This window comes from Liolophura sinensis, chromosome 6, assembly GCF_032854445.1.
Source record: "Liolophura sinensis isolate JHLJ2023 chromosome 6, CUHK_Ljap_v2, whole genome shotgun sequence".
NCBI classification, from domain to species: Eukaryota; Metazoa; Mollusca; class Polyplacophora; order Chitonida; family Chitonidae; genus Liolophura; species Liolophura sinensis.
The window spans coordinates 67090820-67115529 of record NC_088300.1 but is presented as its reverse complement, the minus strand read 5'-3'; the positions used below and the strand labels follow the sequence as shown (position 1 = coordinate 67115529).

Here is a 24710-nt window from a genome sequence, read left to right as displayed (position 1 = left end):
TGTTCAAGTGTGGCTGCTTGACATGTGTAAAGTGATTTGTTGTTGAGGCTATGTTAGGGATACGGAGGTAAGTGTACAGGAGTTGAGTATTACCAGTGTAATGTTGGTCTCTCAACAATAATAAAACTGAACAAGCGATGGACTTTTGATCTAATGCATTTTTACTGTTTTTGGCACTTTCACATGATAAGGATTTGTTGTCCGCTCAGATTCCAGCTCAATACACAAAGGGAAATGGCACCACCATAAATATGCACATTTGGACAAATCCACCAAAGTTTATTTTCTTTGTACAAAAAATTTGGCCTGGTATGTGCACTTGAAATCAATTAGTGTAAGTGGCACAAGAATATCTGATGTATTTATTGGAACATTCACCTGTCTAATGGCATCCAAAATATCTTGGTATATATATATATTTCGTTCAGTATATTTGTGTATTTTTTATTTTGAAAATGAGTAAGTATAACCAAGCAAGCTATTCTTATGTAAACATGTCATGAATTATTGTTAAGAAATGTATGTTTGCCATTATCTGATAATGTATCGATCCTTCAGATTTGAGATCCATTATCTTTGTGCCCCAGGCATGGAGCTGTCAATCATTACCCATGCACACGCCCATGTTCTAATGCACTACATCTTGAAGGGCTAAATGAACATATAGTTTTAGCCTTGAGGCCAAATGAACATCATCAGTAGTTCATTAAAATGTTGTCATTTTCAGGCAAATAAATCTAAATTTATTTACTTTGTTTAAAAAAAAATTCATGGCATGACCATTATAAAGGAGAAATTATGAGAACAAGAAAGACATTTTTCTTTCTTTTTAACTTTGCATGAAAGAATGGCTAAAACTATTCCATAAAGTGTATCCGATAAAACCTTTGAACTTTGAAATTAATGTTGACCAAATTCCATACTTCTTCTGAAACTTTCAGATTTAACTTGCATATGTAGAAATTCATAACATCGTTATATGATACAGCATTGCACCATAAAACATTTGAACTTAAAACCTGCACTTAGCTGATTGAACTTTTAGCGACTTCATGGTAATGATATAAATGGCCTGATTCAATTCCGATACCATGATTTTTACTGTTTATATATAATGACGATATGTATACTGTACTGGTACAACTAAGGTATACTGTACATGCAACACTAATGGCGTGCCTTGGTCAGTATACATGTAACCTCAGATGGAAGTCAGCCTTGACCTTGTGTCTAGATGTAATAATAGCTGTATGTATAAATGATGTAGGCATTCTCCACCTTACCACCGTTACAGACCCTGCCTGGCACAGACTTCCAGCACTGTTTACACCCCACTCTTTGCTAATGGCATATAATGGATTCCATGATGTAACAGTTAGACACAAAGGGCCTCTTGTGAATCGAGTCAATTCAATAATTACAGGAAACAGGATCTTGGCTCATTCTCTCTACGATTATTCTAAAATGAACAAATGTTTGGCCTTATGAATGACATATAAAAACAAAGCCGCTCTCTTGATTGATTATAGGCCTGATGCAGTACATTGCATGGTTGATATATGGAAATCAGTTATTGTTATTTTCATGCAATGTTATGACGTGTGTATTTATGAATTTATAATCAAAAATGCACCCCCGTGACTACATTAATGCTCATTTGGTTATATAATACTTCAAAGTTTAAGCCTTTGTCAGCGGTTTATTTGGAATGAATGGTGTCTGCTATTGTAGTTTTACATAAATTGCTTCTTACTTAGATTACATAATTGTCCATTGTATATAAAAGGAGAATTAAGATGAATTGATAAATCTAAGAAGTTCTCATATTACATTTTCCTAATAGCTTGTGAGATAAGATCTATAACTGGCACATTCATCTATTATTGTATTCCGCCTTTGTCAGTTATGAAACCTTATCTTTTTTTGTACTTCAAAGGTTATATCTGTTACATACAGATACAAGTAAATCTATGAGTAAAGCTTTATGTTTGATTATGAGCAGGAAAAAGCTGGCATTGGACAAATGTCAGATGCAAAACAATTTGATAAACAGACAATAATTCAACGCTTTTATTGTCATTTGGGGGCCTCCGTGGCTCAGTCGGTTAGCGTGCTAGCGCAGTGTAGTGACCCAGGAGCTTCTCACCAATGCGGTCATTGTGAGTTCAAGTCCAGCTCATGCTGGCTTCCTCTCCGGCCGTACGTGGGAAGGTCTGCCGGCAACCTGCGGATGGTCGTGGGTTTTCCCCTGGGCTCTGCCTGGTATCCACACACCATAATACTTGGGGTTTTACATAGTGCTCAACAATTTTTCAGTCATACGATGATGAAGGAATCCGTAGGGTATGTGTAATGTACCTCCTTGTTGCAGGACGGAATTCCACCACTCTTTTATCTAATGCTGCTTCACTGAGACAATTTACCGGAGGCAAGTAAGCCACCCCGGCCAGTCCATTATACTGATACGGGTCAACCAGCCGTTGTACTATCCCCTTCTGAACGACAAGCATTCAGGTGCGACTTAAGTGTGACTCCACCCAGGATTGATCCTGGATCTACTGCTCCCAAAGCGGACACTCTACCAACTGTGCTATCTGGGCCAGTGTAAATAATTGTCATTTGAAGATACTGTGGTAGGGGTAGATGTATGCTGTTATATCCTTAGTGATAATACCTCATTTATGAGCTTTTGAAGTTAATAACACTGGTTTACCCATTTGATAATGTAAACACAAATGTTTGATAATTACCACAATTATATTATCTATCATTGTATTAAGGTAAATTGTTGTAACAGCAAGATTGTGCTGTAAGACCTAGATTATCATTGTAAGACCTGATTATCATTGTATTGTAAGAGATAGATTATCATTTTAAGATATAAATTAAGACTATGAAAACTAGATTATTGTAATAGGATCTAGATTATCATTATCATGAGAGATAATTTATCGTTGTGTACTCTTTTTCCAAAGCCTGCAATTGAAGACGCAGTGCACCTACATGTACATATGTACTTTGGAAGTGATTGCAAAGATGTAAACAGATTGTTAACAGCTTTAACCAGTTGCTGCCTCCTTGAGGTGCTAGATGCTGTATGTGAGGTATGAGGAATGTTAATTGTTAGCTGACCCACTACTGCTTACTTCCTGCAGTGGACACATGGCTGACCCTAGTGGGAATGTCATCCTGCTATAAATGGTTATAGAACAGGCTTTCTCCAGATGCCCTGACATTTCACATTATGACCAAACTCACTCACACTTAATTACCCTCCTTGTTTGAATGCTGACAACCTTGTATTATACTACTGTTAGTGTTAAGGTTGTAAGGAAGCAGTTAATATGATACTCAACATTGAATTTACCCCTATAGCCTCCATTTCTTGCAATTACTCAGGTCAGTCTGTAACCTGATATAGTGGTGGTGATATGTTAAAGAGAAATGGGATCTGTTGGATTTCAGATATTTAAAATGATGTAACAAATATGATCTTGGCTGTTCTTTTTCAATATTACTGTAATTCTTTAACTTTTTTGCATGTTTGCAAGGTGTTTGTTCAAGCATATTCTGAAGGCATTATTCCATCAGTCTCGGTGTAGACTGATAAAATTATACTTTTTGTGACTCCCTGAAATTGGCCAATTCAACGAATGTAGATTTGTCTCCATAATCAGATTAAAGTGTGCATAAATTGCATTGAAAGTTGCTCTTTGATATGCGAAAATGTTGAGGAATTAGGGTAGATGTACTGTGGAGAGGAGGTACAAATGCATCCTTCTGTGTGACTATAGCCCCACCAAGGAAGATAGTTGAGTGAGGGAGGAAAAAGTTGGCATTGGACAAATGCCAGATGCAAAACAATTTGATAAACAGCCAATAACGCTTTAATTGTCATTTAAGTGAGTGAGTGAGAGCTCGAGGTTTAACGTTGTGCTCAACAATTTTTCAGTCATATTACGACAAAGGAATCCTTTAGGGTGTATGTAATGTACCTCCTTGTTGCAGGACGGATTTCCACCGCTCTTTTATCTAGTGCTGCTTCACGGAGATGACTTGCCCTAGGAACCAGAGCCATTGCACTGATACGGGTCAACCAATCATGGCACTATCCTCCTAATGCTGAACACTAAACGGGGAAGTTACAACTTCCTCTTTTAAAGTCTTATGTGTGAGACAACCCAGGATTGACCCTGGATCTACCGGCCTCGAATCAGACGCTCTACCAACTGCTCCACCAACTGAGCCATGGAAGCCAGTGGAAGATAGTTGAGGAATACCATATCATAAAGCACGAATGATTTTGACCTTCTGCAACATAAATCTAATTTTAAAAACATAAACAAGACCATGTAGCAGATACCAAAGGATTTGTATGTAAGATATGAATGACAAGAGCTTTTTGAGAGGTGAATCAAAGTTTAAAGATAGACTTAACACAAGATCATCTTTCCAGCTATAGCCAGGCAACAGGTGCACGGTGGGATTATTTTCTCCCAGGCTAATGTCTGTTTTTCCAAGGGCTAATTTTGACAGGTTTATCACTGTGGGAAGTCTGCTGCACTGGCTTCAGCTTTATAAGTTCCGTATGTTACATAAACACCGCACTACTGCTTCCTGTGGATGCCCTCACTGGTCCTGGTACATCCCTCATGGCTGTTCCAGATACATGCACATCCTTCATTGCTGTAGCACTCAGAGGATGAATACCACTATCTGGCTAATAAATGAGAATTTTACAGCACAGGCGTTCGCAAGTACAAGTAGCTGTGTATCAATTTTAGGAACTAGCCTATCAATTTTGCAAAGCACTCACCCACCAGTTGCAAGCCACTAGCCAACCAGTGACAAGCCACTAGCCTGTCAGTAACAAGCCAATAACCCTCCAGTAGCACACTACTAGCTTGCCAGTAACAGTAAACCTCAAGCTTTCCAACAGCAAGCCATTAGCCTGCCATAGCCAGCCACAAGCCTTTTAGTAGCAGGACCCTAAGAAAAGTCTTCCAGTAACAAGCTACTTGCCTACCAGTAATAAGCCACAAGGACACACCAGTGGAATGACTGACAAACACTAAAAAACGCTAATTTGAGTGATCGTCACTTAAGAATTCTACATGTACATCCACAGAATTTGAATGCTAGCTAGGTAAATAATATAAATTCTAGAAGCCTGCTGCAGGTGTATTCGTGGTGAGCTAGTGGTATGCCTGTAAACTGCAACAGCTTCATTAGTTTCATTAGTTTTTGTTAGTTTCCAGTAGTAATGGCTGTTCCATCTACAGGTACTGTACCACCTTATCTCGCAGCAAGGTTAAAAACAATATGGGCAAGGAGAATGAAGTATAAAAGTTTTTGAATAAAAATCAAATTTAATAAAAATATGATGACTATTTTTGTTTAGGATAGCTAGAATTAACAACCACAACTTCGTGCAGCAAAAAAAACTCAAGGAGTTCTTCCTTAATAAATACTCATGTACTTTTCTGTGGAGAAAGGAACTAGAGCAGCTGTCTATTATAGACTTGGCTTCAGTTAAAAGCTGTGCAACTTAAAGAAATATTATTCTGAAGTGCACCTAAACATAGCATTCTCAAGTGGAATTGCTGCTGAGTAAATTACCACTACAACAAGTGGTTAAAAGTATTCTTTGTTTGATAAATGCTTAGCATTTTTCTTTCTTTGTTTTTTTCTTTATGCATACTCATATGTTGCCAGAAAAGATCATTCTTTTTTTTTCTATTGTATGATAAATTTTGCAGATTTACTATAGATCTACATGTACTTCTATTTCCCATTGATTACCTTACTGGATATAAATGCAAACAAGTTACAAATTATTAGTGGGTGCACACAGTACATACTTCCTGCATTATACTTTTTTCAACTGATATTAACAAATCACAAATTATTTGGTCTTGTGTTTGACTAAAAAGATCACATGTGCACAATTTTCATTTCCTAGATTATTATAACTTCACTATAGTGAGTACTATAGCAAATCCCAAGTTATTGGAGCTTAAAGAGAATATGTAACCAGAAAGTTCCTAAAAGGTCTGTTTTCTCGATTAGTACCATTAACATAGGTACAAGCAATTAAATATCACAAGTTATTAGGGTCTGTATGGTATACTTCACATGTTGAGGGATGGCACATGTGGCCGTCATGTCTAAAGGGAGAAGTGTTTTATAAGCCTCTTAAGAAAGCTCCATTGAACTGGCTGGTTTGAAGTGGCGATAAATCCTAAAGCTAGGTGATGTGCCTAGCTCAGCTAATTAATACCAGGTGTGGTGCAGGCCTCAAAATAACCCTGCTTTAATCGGGTGTGCCAATAGTGACAAAGTAGGCCTACATGTTATTGTACAGGTATGTTTAGATTTTCATGATGTCCAAGCCTTTTATTGACTGCATTGTCAGCATGCGTCTTAACAACCGTATTGAAAGCTAATATAATACTGCATGACAGCTTGTGTTACAACAGCCATGTTTTCTTCTGAATTGCTCCATGCGGAGAATTCTGAAGAAATTTTAATCCACATGCACTATTCAAACTTGCTACATGCCCTGGTGTAAGGCAGCATCAGATCATGCGACTACTCATAGAGGAATAAAGCTTTACAAGAATTGACAGCATGAGGGTGATTTACATGGAATGGCTGGACAGTGCCAGGTCAAATCAATTCCCTCACTCCTTTTGTGGAGTATGAGGGTATGAGTACCATTCAGGTCAATTTTCCCCCCAAATCTCCCAAGATTTATTAAGCATTTATTCACATTATGGTTAGGTTCAACATTGCCAATAGGTAATTTGACTTTTCTCTGGAGAAAGATTTTATTGTTGTAAATGTAATTTTTCACCTTCACAAATGCCACATATGTGCAGCTGAAACCCTCCTGGTAGTTCTCCGTAATTTTGAAGGATTTTTACGTTTTTTTCTTCAAAAGCCAACTTTTAGATACTGTTTCTTCTTTTTACCTGCATTAAACTTCCAACTACCCTTTTTTCACACAAAACTCTTCAGTGACACTTAAGACGGTTATTGATTGCTGTTTGTAAACTTGGGTTTTTTGAGATGCCTTCATTGCTTTCCTTTATTCTGAGGACTATTGGCTGTAAAAGACTTGATATCAGCGCTTGAAAGACACCCTGATTCTCTGAGGGCTAGAGGACAAGGGCTTCTGTAATCAATCAGCCTTCATAAGCCTTTCAAACATTGCAGAACTTTTTCATTGTACACTCACAGTCTTAAGGGTGCTGTGACATGTAAATTGAAATCTTTAGGCTAGAACGACGACAAACATTAAAACATCAAAGAGTTCTGGTGAAAGGTTTTCAAGTTCACTTCCATCAAGGGTTACAGGGAATTGGTTGGAGATGCCTTTATATGGGTTAATACTGGAAAGACTGCAGTCATATACTAAGATATTGATTGGCATTTGTTGAAGGAGATAGCAGGTGGCATGTACTGTATTTCAACTTTGGTTTGTAAAAATGCACTATCAACATTTTAAGCTTTAAAATAACACTTTAGACCAACACTTAAGTTTTTGCAATAAGTCAATAATCAAACTTCACAAAAAACTTTTTAAAAAGCTGCTAAGGCAGATGAATCAGTGAGAATCAAGCAAAATGTGTGACTATGTGAAATACAGTGTCTAAGCTGTATATAGGCTGTGGTCATGAAAATTTTTCCAGGGTCATACTATCAAAGGCATTTTTGCTTCCTTACTATCTGTATGGAGTCCAAGTGGACTTGTGAAATAGAAAACTTGGATTTGCTATTTGGACTCCCTGTTTAAGTACTTTTAACAAAAGGAAACATAGGGGAAAAAGAAAATTTTTCTCCCATACTCCAACATAATGGCCTCTAAAAGAAGGATGTTTGGACGCCCGCTTTCACAATTCTAGCTAACTCACAAGATGGAGGTCTTGCCAGCAGTCATGTCATGCAATTGTCCAGTCAGCAGTAAATTGGATTTATCATGAGCTGTGGATAAAATCAGAAATAAACCTGATTTTCTCTTGACTGTTTTGGAGTTTCAGGTGTGTAAACCATATGTATATCAGCATTGGTTATTGCCCTGTAAAGTGATAAAATTTTGTTCAGAAATTGCAAAATGGACAAAATTGGACATTCACAGTTCCTTCGTGGTGATGGTTAGAGGGATGTTACTAGTAAAGTGGTTTTGTCTATGCCTGGCTCGAATGGTAATCCATTGTGTCTACAGATCCCTGGTCCCCTTGGATTCCCTATGCCATCTGGTGGTAAACTCAGCAGACTTGACCCTCAATCATCTGAGCTCAGAAATGACTAAGATAGGGTCTTATCAGATGTTAGGCACACTCTATGAAATCTAATGAATTATATAACTAGAGGGATGGAGTTGATTATCAGTTGTAAGCTGAAGAGGCTGTGGGTGAGTCACTAGAGGCCTGGCCCTGACCATGCAGAATCTGACCAGTTTGTGGCTGGAGTGACCCATACCCCACAGTGCTCTAACATTAATCTGATAACAGCAGTAGTACAAATGGCAGGCCATGAGAAATTAGATTCCTTCATCATTTCCGTCTGTTTGGTCAGCTGTCTGGTGAGAAAATTAAACTGTATTCACAGCTCCCCTGCCCAATCAGCTCAAGCCTTAATAGTATGCATGGGTCCCGAGAGATACCACTGACTTTCTGTCAGTAGCATGTGGGTCTGTCTCGGTTCAAACTCCAAAGGTTCTGCTGCGTACACCCAATCTCACCAGAAACACTGTATCTATTTGCATTGATGCATTCCATTTTGGACCGCAGGCTTGTTTCATTTATCTCAGTTCCCTTGCCAATATTCTCTAAATACCCGATTGTCTTGACATGCTGAATGTTTAAGATTTAAAGTGATGCTAAGCTGAAATTGAACACAAAAACTTTACTTTTGGCTGCTGTCAGTGGTTTTTATGCTGTTTTTTAGGTTCTTGGACATTTCCTTGTTTTTTTTTTAGAGTGCAGTATGAAGGTTCCTCTGGGTTTTATGCCACAGAATTTTAAGTAGACTAAGTGATTAGTCTGCGATTAAGCCCTTGTCCCTCTTCAGTAGTGAACTCCAATGTCTTTCAGCTTCTCCACTTAACCAGTTAAAAGCCTTCCTTCAACTAAACCCACTTTTACCATAAATTCCCAATAAATCTCTCAGTTTTTCCATAGAATTGTTTGAAATTATCTCTGTCTCTGCTCATGTGAGCAGAGAATTTCTTTGATCAAATGAAAAGTGCAGATTTAAATTCAAATTAATTTTATACATTTTCTTTTTTGGCTTTTTTTATTTCGTTAACGGTACTGTGTGGAATGAAACGTAACCGGAATTTATCATATTTTTCATGAGCAAATGAAAGAAAGGATTTTTAAATGATGATGAATATCTTTTTCCCTAATGCAGACAAAAGTTTCATGGCAGAGTAAATGTAGAAGTCATAAACAACTCTCAATAGCAAATATAGCCAGTGGGAGTCTGGTAGAACAGGCACTGTGCAGATGAAGTTGTGTTAAGGAATTAGCCTGGCATGTTCGGCATGTAAAGGTGTGTGATCAGGGAACAGCTAGTGATGCCTTGGTCATGAAACTTGCATGATGGTAGACTTCAAGAGTAATACCAAACTTGTAGCCTCTGCCACCAGTTTATCCCAGTGGTCTACTTATGAGATGCTTGGTAAATGGCAGATACTCAGCAGGTATTCTACAGTCTGGCTCCCCCTCATCTGCCAGATGGGAGTTTAATGTCTTGGCAGATCCAGGGCTGTTCTATTGATGCACACCCCAAGAGATGGTTGTTGTTTCCTTGGCAAACCCCTTCAGAGGCTTGTTAAGCTGTTCTTATTGATAAGGTTTCCAGCTTTATGGTCCCACAATTGCTTCTTGCCCTGGTCTATCTGGGAGTAACTAGGTGGATAAAGGTCATCTAGTACACCAGTCTTCCACCCAGATTGCAGTGGTAGTTACTAGTGTGACCTTGTTGATTTATGTACACAGAAAAGATTAAACAACTTACACTATGGCATTTAATCACCTTTAGTTGTCCCTGACTCAACAGTGAGGTTATTCGTATGTCAGAATTGGATGGAACCACATGGTAATGGTTGAGTGGAAGAATATACCCGGGCCTCAGTCCCAAATAGGGTCATGCCTTGAACCTTAAAGTCAACAATCTTGATGCTTCCTAGCATGGTGGTAGTCAGATCTGGTGTCTTTGGCATGGATTTCCAGTGGGGCAATGCCATATATATGTTGATATTGGCACCAGCCTGATTCAAAGAATTAGCCTTTTAAGATAACCAAAATAATTTTGAAAACAACATTAAACCTCAAGCCAGAGGATTACAAATATAATAGGCTTTGCAGAAAAAAAATCTAAATGTTAAGATGCCACAATTTTTTATCTTTCAACCTCACAAACCTCTTTGCCAAATTACTTCCTCGTGTTTATCAAGTTTGTGCAGAAATTTCATTTTCTCTGTAATCATGTAATATGTGGTAATAAGCTTGGCACCTGCAAGGAAAGAAGAACTATTGTGTTGTTGGCCACAACAGTGTTTTTCACATGTGGAACACATTGGCAACTACATTTTTCTGTGTAGTGTGTAGGTTAGGTTGGAATGCTGAACTTTCCCCACAAAAACGTTTTTATTGGGTCTAGGAAAATAAACTAGATGTCAAGCAGAATTGTTGTAGTGAAGTTCAACTATTGGGTTTTATAGTTGTTGGGGGACTTCTATTTTCTACTTTTTAGTAACAGCAACTATGCAAACATTAAATTTCCCAATAAAGTCAAATTTTTGCTTTAAATTCTCGGCAAGTTCAACCACAAATCTCTTGAATGTCGTACCATATTAGAGCAATACTATCTGATTTCCACAGGTTGTTTTATAACTTACTTGTATGTGGAACTCATATGGTACCAAACAAACTTTTAATTTGATGTGTTTATGAGATTTGTTAGCTTTCATTGTAATTATAGATAGATGTATGTATGAAAGCGAGTGCAATGTATAAACCGATAACTGCTTTTTACTTCAGATTTGCTTAATGTATATTTCTTTTCATCATTCATAAGGTATGACAGAGAGTTTTCAAAATACTTGTGTAACTTTCACCTCTTTATTTTAGACCAATAATTCATCTATATCCTCTCTTCAGGACTTTCCCTCTCGCTACACTGGAGAAAGGATGATGTCTATCCCAGTTGACCCCAACCACCGCAGTCAGTGTTGTAAAAAGTTCCCAACCGCTTCAAATGAAAACCCTTTCAGTGCGCATGATGACAAGGAGCTCATACTAGGATACTGGGAGAAATTCCCTTGCCCACCGCCGTGGGCGCAAGGAAAGCTGTTGGAAAAAGTGAACTGGAGTTGTATTGGACCTCATTGGCGGGACGTAAAATTTCACTTGGCACGACGGTGCAACATTGACATTCCCGGTGCTAACCTGGTCAAGGCTACAGTGCTTTCCTCCCTCAGCTGTGGCCATTCTTGTAAACTGGTGATCGTCTGTATATGTTGTTCTGCTGTGGGTGTGGCAGTTATTGTCCTAGCCTGTGTTCTATACAAGTAAGTATAAATTCTCATGCTGTCATGCATGAATTTCTTTTATTAAATTTTATCGATGTTAACCCTCGATATCTTTATTGCAGGACTTGAAATGAAGGACTGTGTAATCTGGATTTGAAACTGAGATGGTTCATATCCAGATGAGAGATTTAATGAGACTGATGCTATTCTTTCCCCTACCCGCACCCTGGACACTACACCCCCCAACCACCTCCACCCCACCCCCCCACCCCCGGCTTTTCCTGCCACACACATGAGGTTTGTTACAAGATCTGCAACATGGATTCAGAATAGCACTTGACTTAATGTGTGTTGTGGTTATGTTGACATTATAAATTTTTTTAAGCTTTTAGTTAAAAGACGGAAATGAAATCTAATAAGGATTTAATATGCGTAGATTGTTGACAACATGAAAGCTCTTTCGCATGTCACCTTCTCTTTTTTTGTACCGTAATTGATGTCAATTAATGTGTCGGAAACGGTCCCTGCGATGATCAGTTTAAAGTGAGTGTTGGATTGACTTGGATGGCTATGAACAAATTGGTTAACCAGTATTTGACTTCTAAAGGATTGACTATCCCTGAGAGTCTGATCAATCAAGTCAAATTAAAAATCTAAAGAATTGAGAGAGAAGTTGAACAGTCATTCCTAAAATTTTATATTTTTATAAGAAAGAGGACTGTCAGGGCAGGGACACTGTCGTGTTAATAACTTCTTTCTGCAAAGCTATCAGTTTTGAATACAAGAAAAAAAAACAGGGTATAAAATGAGTTCAGGCAGCTAGCTAGCGTAAGGGTGGCTAAATATTTATTTGATTGGTGTTTTACGCCCTTCTCAAGAAAATTTCCTTTATACGTGGGCGGCCAACATTATGGTGGGTGGAAACCGGGCAGAGCTCGGGGGAAATCCATGACCATTCGCAGGTTGGGTGGCTAAATAAGCAGGCTTCCTACACCAGATACATGAAGTATTTTGACAGGAGTCATCTGTTTGGTACAAGACAAAACTGTCCGGTAAATAACATAGTAGCTTTTTTGTAACTTTTTTTTTTTATCTGCCATTATGTACTGTACCAACTTAAAAATTTATTTCCAGGTTTGTATATATAAAATTTGCCAAGCTGCAGTTTGGTTGTGTTTCTCTTCTCATATGTGCTACAATGCTAACATGTGCAGGTATTTTGTTCAGATAAATGACTAGAATTCATGGGTAATTTTGGCGTTAGTGAGCAGACTTTGCCCCTTTCGTTCACCCCTAACACAAACTCAAGCCCTGTGTATGATTTAGACTGTAAATCAATCCCTGCATTTGTGCCAGCAAAACTGTCACACAACCAGATCCCCAGGCTAAGAATTAATGAGCTCAAATTACCCCCCAAATGAGGTGATTTCATATGCCGTGTCCTTTCACATTTCGCCTTGAACCCATTGTTCCCTGGCACAAATTGGCCAGCAAAACGTCACAGTTTTTGTTTTACAACTGGTACTCAACTTACTGTTTTATTGACCTTCAGTTAACAGTGGCTTGTTAATAATATTATTACCATATCCAGTATCTGATACAACTGCCCTGTTTGCTCATCTTCTTATCAAACTTTACCTAAAAAGACAAACTGCTGACACAGTATTCTTGTTAATTATTTGTTACCTCATTAAGAAAGCATTATGTAGGCCTGCGGCTGTTGGGAATATATGAGTATTTGACAAAAAGATCTTGTGTCATTTGCTTTTCAAATACTAGCTTTGTTCAAAAGCCTGTATAGACGTATAAACTCAGTTGTGAAAGGTCATATATATATATATATATATATATATATATATATATATATATATATAACCAAAGACCATATATATATGTGTGTGTGTGTATGGATAGGTGACAAGAAGATCTCTCCATATGTTGTTCATATATGCTTTGATTAAAACAACTGTGTATGAACTTATAAATTCTGTTGTGAAAGGAATTTATTTATTGTGTCCATTGTTACAGAAAATAAACCTAGTCCTGTATGAAAAGGAAAAAAAAAGAGGTTTGTCAGAAAGAAAATATACTCTCTGTAGAGTTCCTGTTTTGTTTTGTAACAGGAGATATAATCAAGTAGGAAAGAAATGCTCAAATCTCCCCCAAACATGACATATTTCCCATACATTCCCGCCTGAGGGTATTTAGGAGCTCAAAGAGAACTGTCACTTGAAGGTTTGTCTTTATCTAGGGTCGTGGAAACCACTTCAATTATGTCTTTGAACAAACAAACCAGAATTACATCTGCCAAAGCTTGTTTGTAATGTCAATACAACATGAAGCAGACAAGTCAGCTACAGCCTTGCCTAAACAATAATGGAGCAATTATAAACGAGGTGAGAACAGACAGCTCATTATTAATTACTGTCAAACCAACCAAAGCTGGGTCTGTCTTCTGCTGGACCCCTGGGTTGTGCTAGGTACAAGGACCTGATGTGTACAAACATCTCGCTAGTGTCGGTGGCTTTGAAGTATGTTACTCACAGCTGAAGACAGCATTTAAATGACCACGGCACGATTCCGTGAAATTTCCATAACGTCTCGCACAATTCCAAAATGCTATTAATCTTTCAGTGCTTTGAACAAAAAGTTTTACGCGCTTTACAGAGAAATATTTTGAAGTTCTGTGCCAATTTGACTTTTGTAAAGGTAAAGCTGTATCATCATGTATATTTCAATCGGGTAAGGAGTTTGAGAGTAAATGCATACTCTGAATTATTTTATCAATCAGTCAAACTTTATGGAGCAATATCTTTTTTTTTCCAGCGAACAATTATGCTTTCCTCCTGTCAAAGAGAACAAAATACAAATATTGAACTCATTGAGTCCAAAGAAAGACATTTTTTCTCTGTATGTATAATTCTGCTGAACATATATATCCACCAAACTATTTTTCTCACATCAATACCAGCTGTACAAATATTTGATATGTCATTCGTCATACACAGTCAAAATATGGCCCTTATACTATGAAGGCATGAGCTGAGTCCCATGGCCTTATTGGTGTGTACAGATCTATATGTGCCTCCAATGCCCCTGTTTAATTCCTCCGCCATAACCCCCTTAACATCTATCGATTGTGTATCCAGTGTGTCCAGTATTTGTTGTCCTCTTTCATTTGTTGTCGATATTCCCCCCCATCAGGCCCGTACATGTGTCTGCCATGTGCCTGTAATCCCAGTCTGTCAATATGGAGGGGATTAAAACCTGTACTTCGCAAACCCATTCATGATACCCCCATGATATCCAAATGTCTGATCCGAATATGTTTTCGATATACATGTAGATATTGTCTGCAGGCCTGGCAGGATATGTTAGAACAGAAAATACTAAAACAAACTGAGCCCAAGTGGACAGAGCTGAAGGTGTCTTTGGTTAGGATCCTTTAAGACATGTGTGAGTTTGTCTGAGCTTAACCACTGTAACCTTTGGCGACTGGAGAAGCTGGGCATTACAAAAATCCATTTTAATCAAAGTCGACAGAGAGAGTGTGAGACAGATTGGGACATGCGGGTATGGTTACAATATCACCAACACGTGCTCAAACATTTGTCTTGTGGCTATAATAACCTGTTGGAAGACAGAGCCAGTGGAGCTGGTGATCGAGCCAGAGGGATGAAATATGTCAATAGTATTGTGAGGTCATCAGAATCATAAGATGTGCAAAATCTATGGTTAGTTTGATCATTTGAATAGGGTACATTGAAGGTACACATTTCCCTCCCCACACACTTGAATCCAGAGTGCTTCTCTAGTTCCCTCAAGTAGCTGGGACCCTGTTACACTATAACTCAGAGTTATCAAGACTGTATATCTGTTATCAATATATCCATTTAGTATTATCAGTGTATCTGTTATCAATATATGTATTATCAAGGGATCTTTGAGTTCTGCAAAAATCTTGCAAGAACCTTCGTATTGCATGATTAGTTAGAGTAATGGCAAACATTCATTGGGTATAGTTTGAAACACACAGATGGAAGGAAGATAGATGATTCATCTTTCAATTTCAGTTCATAAATGGTTATCACAGTTGTGTCAGATCTAGAGACGAGATTCAGGTAACCAGCCTTAATTCCTGCGATCTGTTACCTCTACTTGCCAAAGCCTGTGGCTCGAATTCTAGATTTCGATGGAAGTTGATTGAAAACCACTTATTAGCATTAAATTAATCGTTCACATAAGGGATGATTAAAGAGTTCAGTATGAATTTAATTAAATTAAGAGCCATTTTACGATTATCCTTTTGACGGTGTGTTAATATATATCTTCTCTCAAAAGTTAATGATAATTAACTTACCAAAGGTTGATGTCCTAGGTTCAGAATAATCCTGTCATGTAATCTGAGTTCCTCCACCATAATGTTCTATATGCCACCATATGTAAGGGAAACTTCTTGTGTAGATGTAAGGCTTTAAACAATAATCAAAAAGAAAAATCTAATATAATGATCCCTGTGTTGGCTTCTTGGCGGGGTGGGGGTGGGGGGTATTTTTTGTGAGATTAATTCAGATGTATCTTTTTTCCCAACCCCTGCTTTCAAAATACCTCAAAATATAATATCTGTCTGCCATTGCGTCCGGACTGGGTAGTTGTTAAGTCTAGAGCAAGCATAATGAACTGTACTTAAGTTGCATTGAGACTTGTGATCAGAGGATCAAAAATGATTTTATTTCTGTGATCTTTGGCTAAGAACTGCCTGGGAACCATAAAAATAATCCAGGAGGCATTAGGAAAACAGCAAAAGTAATGAAGTACAATGATGAGGTATCTTCATAATGAACCTTCCTGAGTTTCCTGCCTTTCTGTCTGCTCAAGAGTTACACCTCTAATGTTCACACTGTCCACGGACTCGAAACACGAGCCAAACGCTCCTTATTGAATACACAAATGATGGAATTAGTCAGCCAATTGCTCGCTGAAGGGAATCCGGATTAATATCATTCCGACCCAATTGCCCCTTTTCTCACCCGCTTGATTAGGAATTGGAGTGGAAATGTTAGCGGCTTTTTTTTTTCCTAACTGCAAATCACAGGGCTACTCAAGCAAACTCAACATGCAGTCTACCTCATTTATCTGGAAGGCAATTTTCAAATTGCTCCTTTCAAGTCTTGAAAAAGCTGGCCTTTACTCAGAAAGGGCCCTATTGGAATGCCAACAAAGCACATCGTTTTGGCTGTAGCTTTTTTGCCTTGCATGTTGACAGCTTTTTCATTTCCCCGTCTCCGTGATGATTTGTAGTGTTTGGCAACTTTGCCCATTCCAGCAAATGAAAACGCATAGTAGATATAGTACCGAGTCTTGTCCTTAAGGAAAACCTTTGGGCTGTAGAGGGTTATGGCTCCACAGACATTTGGGTGGTGGCCAGGCTACCAGCAGAAAGTTTACTGTAATGACTGACAGCAGGGCCAGTTAGCAGCCATTATACACAGCTAGACTTGGCATTAGTACTTTAGTCTCCGGATATAGATATGTATAAATATGCTGTCTGACTTCAGCCCCAGACCAACCCATCATCCGATAAGACATTTGTTTACCTTCCGTATGTTGGCTGTTTGTAAACATATGTAAAATGTAGACATAGGTGTGTGCAGATTATGTACTTTCTGTGTAAGCTTTTCTCCGCACAGACTACAAATTTTATATCATTGGCCTAAGGGTTCTGAAGTCTTAAGTTTTATCCCTTGTGCACCATTAGTATCTGTCATGGCCAAAATCAGATTTGGAGATTCTGTGAAATAGAACTCTGTTTTGGCAACCGGGGATGTTAATAGTAAGAGATAACAGATCTTGATGGAAGACAAGTTAAATATAATATATAGCTTTTGAAGATGACATGATGATATAAAAAGTAGTATGTACCCAGCTCTACCCCACATTCCTAGGTCATGGGTGGTGGGTTAGAGTCAGGATTGATGGCCACAATTTTGCTTTCTAATGAACCAATTAGCAGATTTTCCGCTAAACCATCGTGTTGCACTATAGCAAAAATAGTTGGGAAATTGCTACTTATCTGAAGAATTTGTTTGGATAATAAATTCCAGGTGTATGTTTATTGTAAATTGGTGGAAGGATCTGTGCGGAGGTGTGATTAGGCCTGCTAAGGTCTGCTGCCCCCAGCTGAGGTGCAGCAGTCCCAAGAAGGGATGAGGGAGGGGGGAGTGAGGTGAGAGCTTTGCAGTGATACAGACAGGGAGGCACAGTAGAGAAGGGGAGGAGAGGCAGGGGGAGGTTCTACTGGCTGTACTGGTGATGAATTTGAACATCTGCTGGCAGTGAGTCTTCAGTACAGGAATAAAACCTGAGAGAACATCTGCTGTAGATATCCATCATGCTGTCTCACCAGTGATGAGTTGACATTTGAGTATTGGTTCCAAACTCATTCAAGTACAACCACAGCCATCATGTGGGGGGATGTCAGCCTCAACACTCCAAAGAAACTCTTTATCTCGAACAAATACACTTACATACATACATACAACCTCATTGATTTATTGATATGCTTTTTACACATGTTTAGCTTGGGTATAAGCCCATATTTCTCGTCTGTCTTGATACTCTCGTGTTTTTTTTTTAACTCGCTTCCTTCCTTGAGTCTTCCGTTTGTTTGTCTCGTTTTTGTTTTGTTTTTTCTGTGTTCTGAGCGCGTTTAAAGAACATTGGATATTGATCCTTTCCCAGATTGAAGCAGTCCAGGGCTGTTCAGTTTGAGTTCTGGGCCTTCCTTCGCAGGTAAACATTTAGTTTGGAATGGCAGTTGCAATGAACACTAAGCCTGGCTTCCATGTACAAATTTTTTTTTCTGTTTGTTTAGGATGTTCAGATTCGTGTTTTATTGCATTTTCATTTGAACATCGCTCAAACATTTCTCTTTTTTTTGGAGTTAAGTTACTACTTGTTTAGTATAATGTGATGCATTTCATTTTAGCATTTGAAATAATTTTTTAAAAGCTTTGAAGCCACTGGGAATGTGTGGTTTTTTTTTTGTAGTGTAGGATCTACTAAAACATTTGAGACACCAGCATATCTTAGCAACTGTTTGATTTCAAATGGCATGTTTTCATTGACATGCATGTTTTTCTTTTATTTACTCTTTTGTTTTCCATATAAATAGCAGTGCAACCTCAAGAAATTTAATCAGTAAAAAAACTGACCAAAAATCACATATTTGTGAAGAAGCTGGGAAGAAAGGCAGCTAAATTTTTTTTAAATACTTTGGTTGAAAGTCTCCTTAAATGTTTCTCTGGGTAGTACATATATTAAACAGGATTTGTTACCTGTAGTAAGTCAGCTAGCAGACATGCAAACATATTGTGTATGCACCAGTTACGTTTCACACCTTGAAATTAGTCCACCAACAGCTTTTTGTCAGGATTAGACAGCTTTTTTCCTCTCTCTAAGGATGACTGCCAAAGCTTTAGTGGAAACTTTTTTGATTATCTAGTTCTTAACACTACCTGTTGCCAAGATTATTCATTATAGAATTCAGTACTCTAAAACACGAGAAGTGTTACTCCAGAAAATGAAGCCATATTCCATTCCTCTGCATTTGCGCATTTCGTGATGCCAACATCAGGAGTACTAAATGGAAAGCAATGGCATAAATTCATGTACTACTGACATTTTACATGAAAATTGTTGGTTAAACAACCAGATTTTTGCATCAAATTTTTTTTGAGAAAAACGAAAAACTATAAGATTGTTTCAAAGCACAGTATGTCTACATTAAAAATAGAAACCCAATCCTCTCAGAAACACAGTATTTCAGATAAGAATGCTCCCTTCCAAACATCTTGCCTTTCACCATATAAATCAGCTATAGGCCTACATAGATAATGAGGAAAGGTCATCCCTTGCTTTATGGTACCTGTACATATATCGCACTGCTCATAAATTTCTGCGCCTTGTATATTTTTTTATATACACATTGTTTGTTCTTTATAAATTGAAGTCTTGATAGTTGAGCATGCTTTGCATGGAAAAGTATGCCTTAATTAGTTTTGTTAGCTTGCATCAAGTGCCTCTGGAGATAGGGAATGCGTATTCATAATACATGTCTAATGTTATTTTTCAATCAATTTGTGCTGAAATGTGAATGATTGTCCTCTGCCACTGTGATTGTTTAAGTGTTATCCAATTTAAACGCAACATGAATTTTTAATAAGAAAGCCTATCCTGATAAGCATAATGGAACAGAATTGGTGAGTCCCAGAATGATTTTAATCACATGAAATCGGGGTGTACGAAACGTTAGAGTAATATGGTAATGAATATTCCATTACGCAATGAGAAAAACAGAATCTGAGCAGTAATATGAGAGAAAGTGTCATCATTATCAGAATAGCAATGTAAAAAAAAAGGACTAGTATAAATACTGGAGCTCTTTGCTATATGTTCTTTATGCATTACATATTACCTTTGCTCTGATTATTACAGCAACTTTTTTTTTTTAAATACATGTATAGCGATGATGTTAACAAGATATTTTGTATGGCATAAGTTAGTTTGTCAACACAAGTATTATAAACATAACTCTGTTCCTGAACACAAGTGTTATAAACATTTCTTGGTTTGTCGTAATGATTACAAGTATTATTAACAGTCATATTTTAATTTTATGAATATGATCATATATATACTATAATAAATTGGTTGGTTTGTGAACATGATTATATATCATAGTACTGGTAATACCCTTACCAATATTGGTCTTATAGTAATACAGGTATATTTGTTTATTATGTAAGCTGTAATAATAGCACATGATGTAATTTAGGACTCTTGCAAATATTGATGTCAAATTTCTCAAACAGTTGGATTGTGCAAAATCTGCTTAGGAAAAAGTAACAGATTTATTGTAACAGTTGGTAAAATTGCAAAAGGTTTAATTGATTACATTTACATTTGCTAAGTTGAAAATTTGAATTTGTTTAGCTATTGGTTTGCGCCAAATCTGCTTTTCTGTGGAAGTGGGCTTTCAGTATAGGCAAAAACTTAGTGCTGTAGCCATATACTAAGTACGATGTCAGCAAGCCAAGTTAAGTTATGGTACAAAATTAAGTTAAATGTATGATGATCGTATCTTGAATCGTAAACCTGTGCGAGTAGTCAACTACCCTGGCATAGTAATGGCGGGACTTCTACTCTGTGCCTATATATGCCTGTATATGCCTATGATGCATGACAGAGACACTGAAGCTTTGCTTGGGTATTATACATGCATATATATATATCTATATACTTATATGGTGCAATACATTTCTAGATTCAACTGATACATAAATTGTCTGTAACATGTATGTCGATATAAAATGTTAACACATAGCAGAAAAAAATGTTTGAATTAGCTCTGTAGTATCCATTCCGGAACAGTTTTTGGTTGGAAACTAAAATGTTATTGGCATCAGTTTTATCACATGAGAGCATCATAATTCTTTTAAAGTTCTGATGTGAATAAAATAATAAGTAGATTTTTAATGTGTACTTTTATCTTTTATAATTTATTTTTTGACTTTCTTTTATAATTTTTGGAGACTCATTACCATGGTAACCATTCTGGAAAACATTCAGGCTGCTTATTCTTAATAAATGAACAGGTACCCAGGTGTACTTACTGTTTCCTGATGGTAAGTAACCTGGTGTTGTCTTCTCATATTTCTATATATCTATGTGATCTTGTTTCAGAAAACAGCCCGAGATCTATAGCGTAACGGGCAGTCCTACTCACCAGACAGCTCTTAATGCCACGTCTAACAAACTCTACAGCGAGCAGGTGGAACAAGAAACTAAATTACAGGTGAGTCCAAAAAAACTGGAGAAATTGCCCAAGTGGGAACAGGTGTGATGAGGATGTTTTCGTCAATGTACATAGCTAATGTACTTTCCATAAAAATTCATGTGAAAAGTGCATTTTTAGGAGCATGAAAAAAATGCTCAGGTGGGAACAGGTGTGACTGGTGGTTTCGTTAATGTACCCAGCTAATGTATTTTCACGAAAAATTCATACCAAAAGTGCTTTTTGGAGGCAATTAAACCCCAAAAATTTACATTTTCTGTTTCCAGTATGATGTTATCCTACCTTCTAGAAAAATCTCAAAAACGCCTATTTTAGATCGTAGGATTACACAAAATGAGTAATTATTAATCATGGGGAAAATTTAGCCCCAATTAGTACTTTTACAGTCTGTTATAAACCCAAATGGGATTTGGTAGTTTGTCTAGCTGTTACATTATTGAAAGCCATTTTAGAATGAGACATGCTTATATTATGACTCCAAGGAAGCCTATGAAATTTATTTTTCAACTGTAAAGATGATCACGGTAGTAAAAAGGCAAAAATATAAGGAATTTTACTCAATAAATACATCTATCTCCTCAGAAACTAAAATAAAATGTTTTTGAATGCCATAAGTAGACATGACTTAATTATGGCAAGAAATAAATGTTATTTCAAACCATACTGTTTTTGACTGAATGACTATGATTGACTGATTGAAATCTAATCCCATTGTTTCCTTGTCTATTCCTCAGCAACCTCCATGTCAAGAGCGCATGAGTCGCACTATGTGTCGATCCCGAGACAGTCTGGGTATGCTCCATAACCACTATGCTAGCGAGGACAGTATGCGAGCTGCCAATGGCGGGCCATACTCCTGCGGGCCATATGGAGCTAGGGAGGAGAACGGACTGTACAAAAAGCAACGCCCATCCACGCCGGACATATTCTTGCACGTCAGTCCCACACGGTCGAGTTACGAGAAGCTCTCCGAAGAGGACACGCCCTCCCCTTGTAGCACTGATGACCCTCCCATTTATGAGTACATTGACAATGAGGTCTACCCTCCCCGAGTGATTGCGCCAAGCCCTCGCAGGGGGCATAACTCTGTTCCGTCACAGCGGCCAAGGGAGATAATCTCTGCGTATGAGATCCCGATATGTAGACCCAGGGGTCATACTGACCCCCACAGATCACATTCCTACGGAGGCATTCTGGTGCCCCCTCCCCCAGCTCCACCTCCTCCCCCGATTAGGATGGCTGAGAGCTGGACACAGACTTTAGGGGCCCCGGAACTGTTTGACATGGAGGAGATGGACAGACGGCCACACCACATACGACCCCCTCACCGGACACGCCGCGGAAAGCGGAGACGACAAACCAGTTCCAGTTTCTCAGAGACAGAGAGTGATACAACTTCGAGCAGTCTTAACCAGTGATAGCAGTTCTCAAAGTGTCTTGTTTACCTATTGACCATTTGTTGAAACTCTCATGAAAAAACTCTCCTCTTTGCAAATTTTAATTGTCTTTTTTGATACCACAGCAACTGCCATGAAGTTTTTGCAACAAATGGTTATTCAGTGATATCACGCAATCTGGCCCTCAGATACAACTTTCCTTTTTACTAAGCCCACTTCAGCAATACTTGGTGAATCAGTTTTCATAATTTTTCACTTATGAAAATTGCATTTGTGAAGATTTTTAAATCTTCCCTAAACTGTCCCAGAAGTTTCATCACAAGGATGCTACTAGATATCGCTGAATAACCATATGTAGCAGTGTTGCAACGTACAGGCATGTAGCATGTATGATATGTGATATCACTGACTGGTGATATCATTGAATATGATGCAATGTTGCCACAAGCATTTGGTTTGTGATATCTCTCTTGAATCTTGCTGTGTGATAGAATATCGCAGTGCCTTTCAATTTTGCTATCACATTTCTGTTATCTTTATGGGATCATGACGCATTATGGGGATACATGAAGAAATCATTTTACATGTAATATTTACTTTCAAAGATGATTGTTTTTTGTGTTATGTTTTCGGTGTTATGTTTCGCCACTCAGTGGTTCTCAGTAAACCCATGCATAGGCCTATGTATCTGTTTGCTGTCATATTTTGGAAAGCTGTGTGTGTGTTGATGAACAATATGACATTACCGGTACCTGACCTGTTTCTCAAATTTTTAAGATAGTATACTGATGTAGCTTACGGGAATTAAAGAAGAAATATTCAGAAACATTTGCTCCCTTATTTAATTCAGAAAACTACTTATGTGACAGATAACCATCCACGTCTATGGACTTAGACTTAGCCTACTTCATCAGCAAAAACCTTGAACAACATTATTAGATTTGCTCTCTTTTGTGTGTTGATTGGCATAAAAGAAAGTTAGAAAATTAAATAAAAAGTAGTCTTAATGTCAGGGAAGCCATGCAAGAGGCTGATATAAATTCCATGCACAAATCTTAGTTTTATACTGTATAGTAGACAGTTGTTTTAGCAGTCAGATATCACATTGTGTTGAAATGTTCAGTTACCTTGATACTTAAGCTTGTCCAGATTTGTATGTATATCGAAAAGTAGGTCTACCTATAGCTATGGATACAGTATTGATTAAGCAGGAAGTATTTGTGTGCTTTATCATGTTAACAATCAACATTAAGAAAAAACTTAACTTTTTGAGGCATTCTAGAATAATTATACATCCAGATTAATCCATGAACTGCTTATTTATTTATTTTATTTTATTGGTGTTTTACGCCGTACTCAAGAATATTTCACTTGTACGACGGCGGCCAGCATTATGGTGGGTGGAAACCGGGCAGAGCCTGGGGGAAACCCACAACCAGCCGCAGGTTACTGACAGACCTTCCCACGTACGGCCGGAGAGGAAGCCAGCATGAGCTGGACTTGAACTCACCACCATGAACTACTTGATACCATATTTAACAAAGTACAAGCTTTCCTCAGCTTATATGAGGCAATTTAGGCGTAAACATATATATATATATATATATATATATATATATATATATATATATATACCAGCTTTACAAAACTTTTTAAAAAATTAATGAAAACACCACTTGTTTTTTTAGTATTTTATCTCCTTTTTGGTTGTCATTATTGTGTTATGATAAGCTGTTTATATGATTTATATTCATATACATATTTGATTTATTTAGACTATATTATCATGTGTTCTTTTTTCATTATATTCCTTTTCTCTCTTTTCTCTAAATCTCTATCCAAACTGAATATTTGGTGTTCCCAGAAATCTATGGGGCTGATTTATTATTTTTTAAGGTCTTCTTCCTTCAAGTTA

At 37.6% G+C, this 24710-nt stretch overlaps 1 protein-coding gene across 2 annotated transcripts in view; it reads left to right on the top strand.

Moving 5' to 3' along the window:
- The window catches only part of LOC135467817 (uncharacterized), a 47989-nt gene extending 23598 nt beyond the window's left edge, over positions 1-24391 (top strand). The window contains exons 2-5 of one of the 2 annotated variants that reach the window (XM_064745691.1): positions 11172-11581; positions 18284-18334; positions 21287-21398; positions 22133-24391. In XM_064745691.1, the coding sequence (XP_064601761.1) occupies positions 11172-11581; positions 18284-18334; positions 21287-21398; positions 22133-22816 (1257 nt within the window). In that variant the 3' untranslated portion in view covers positions 22817-24391. The remainder of the gene's footprint in view (positions 1-11171; positions 11582-18283; positions 18335-21286; positions 21399-22132) is intronic. The other variant, XM_064745693.1, reaches the window with a different exon arrangement.
- Positions 24392-24710: the final 319 nt, after the last annotated feature.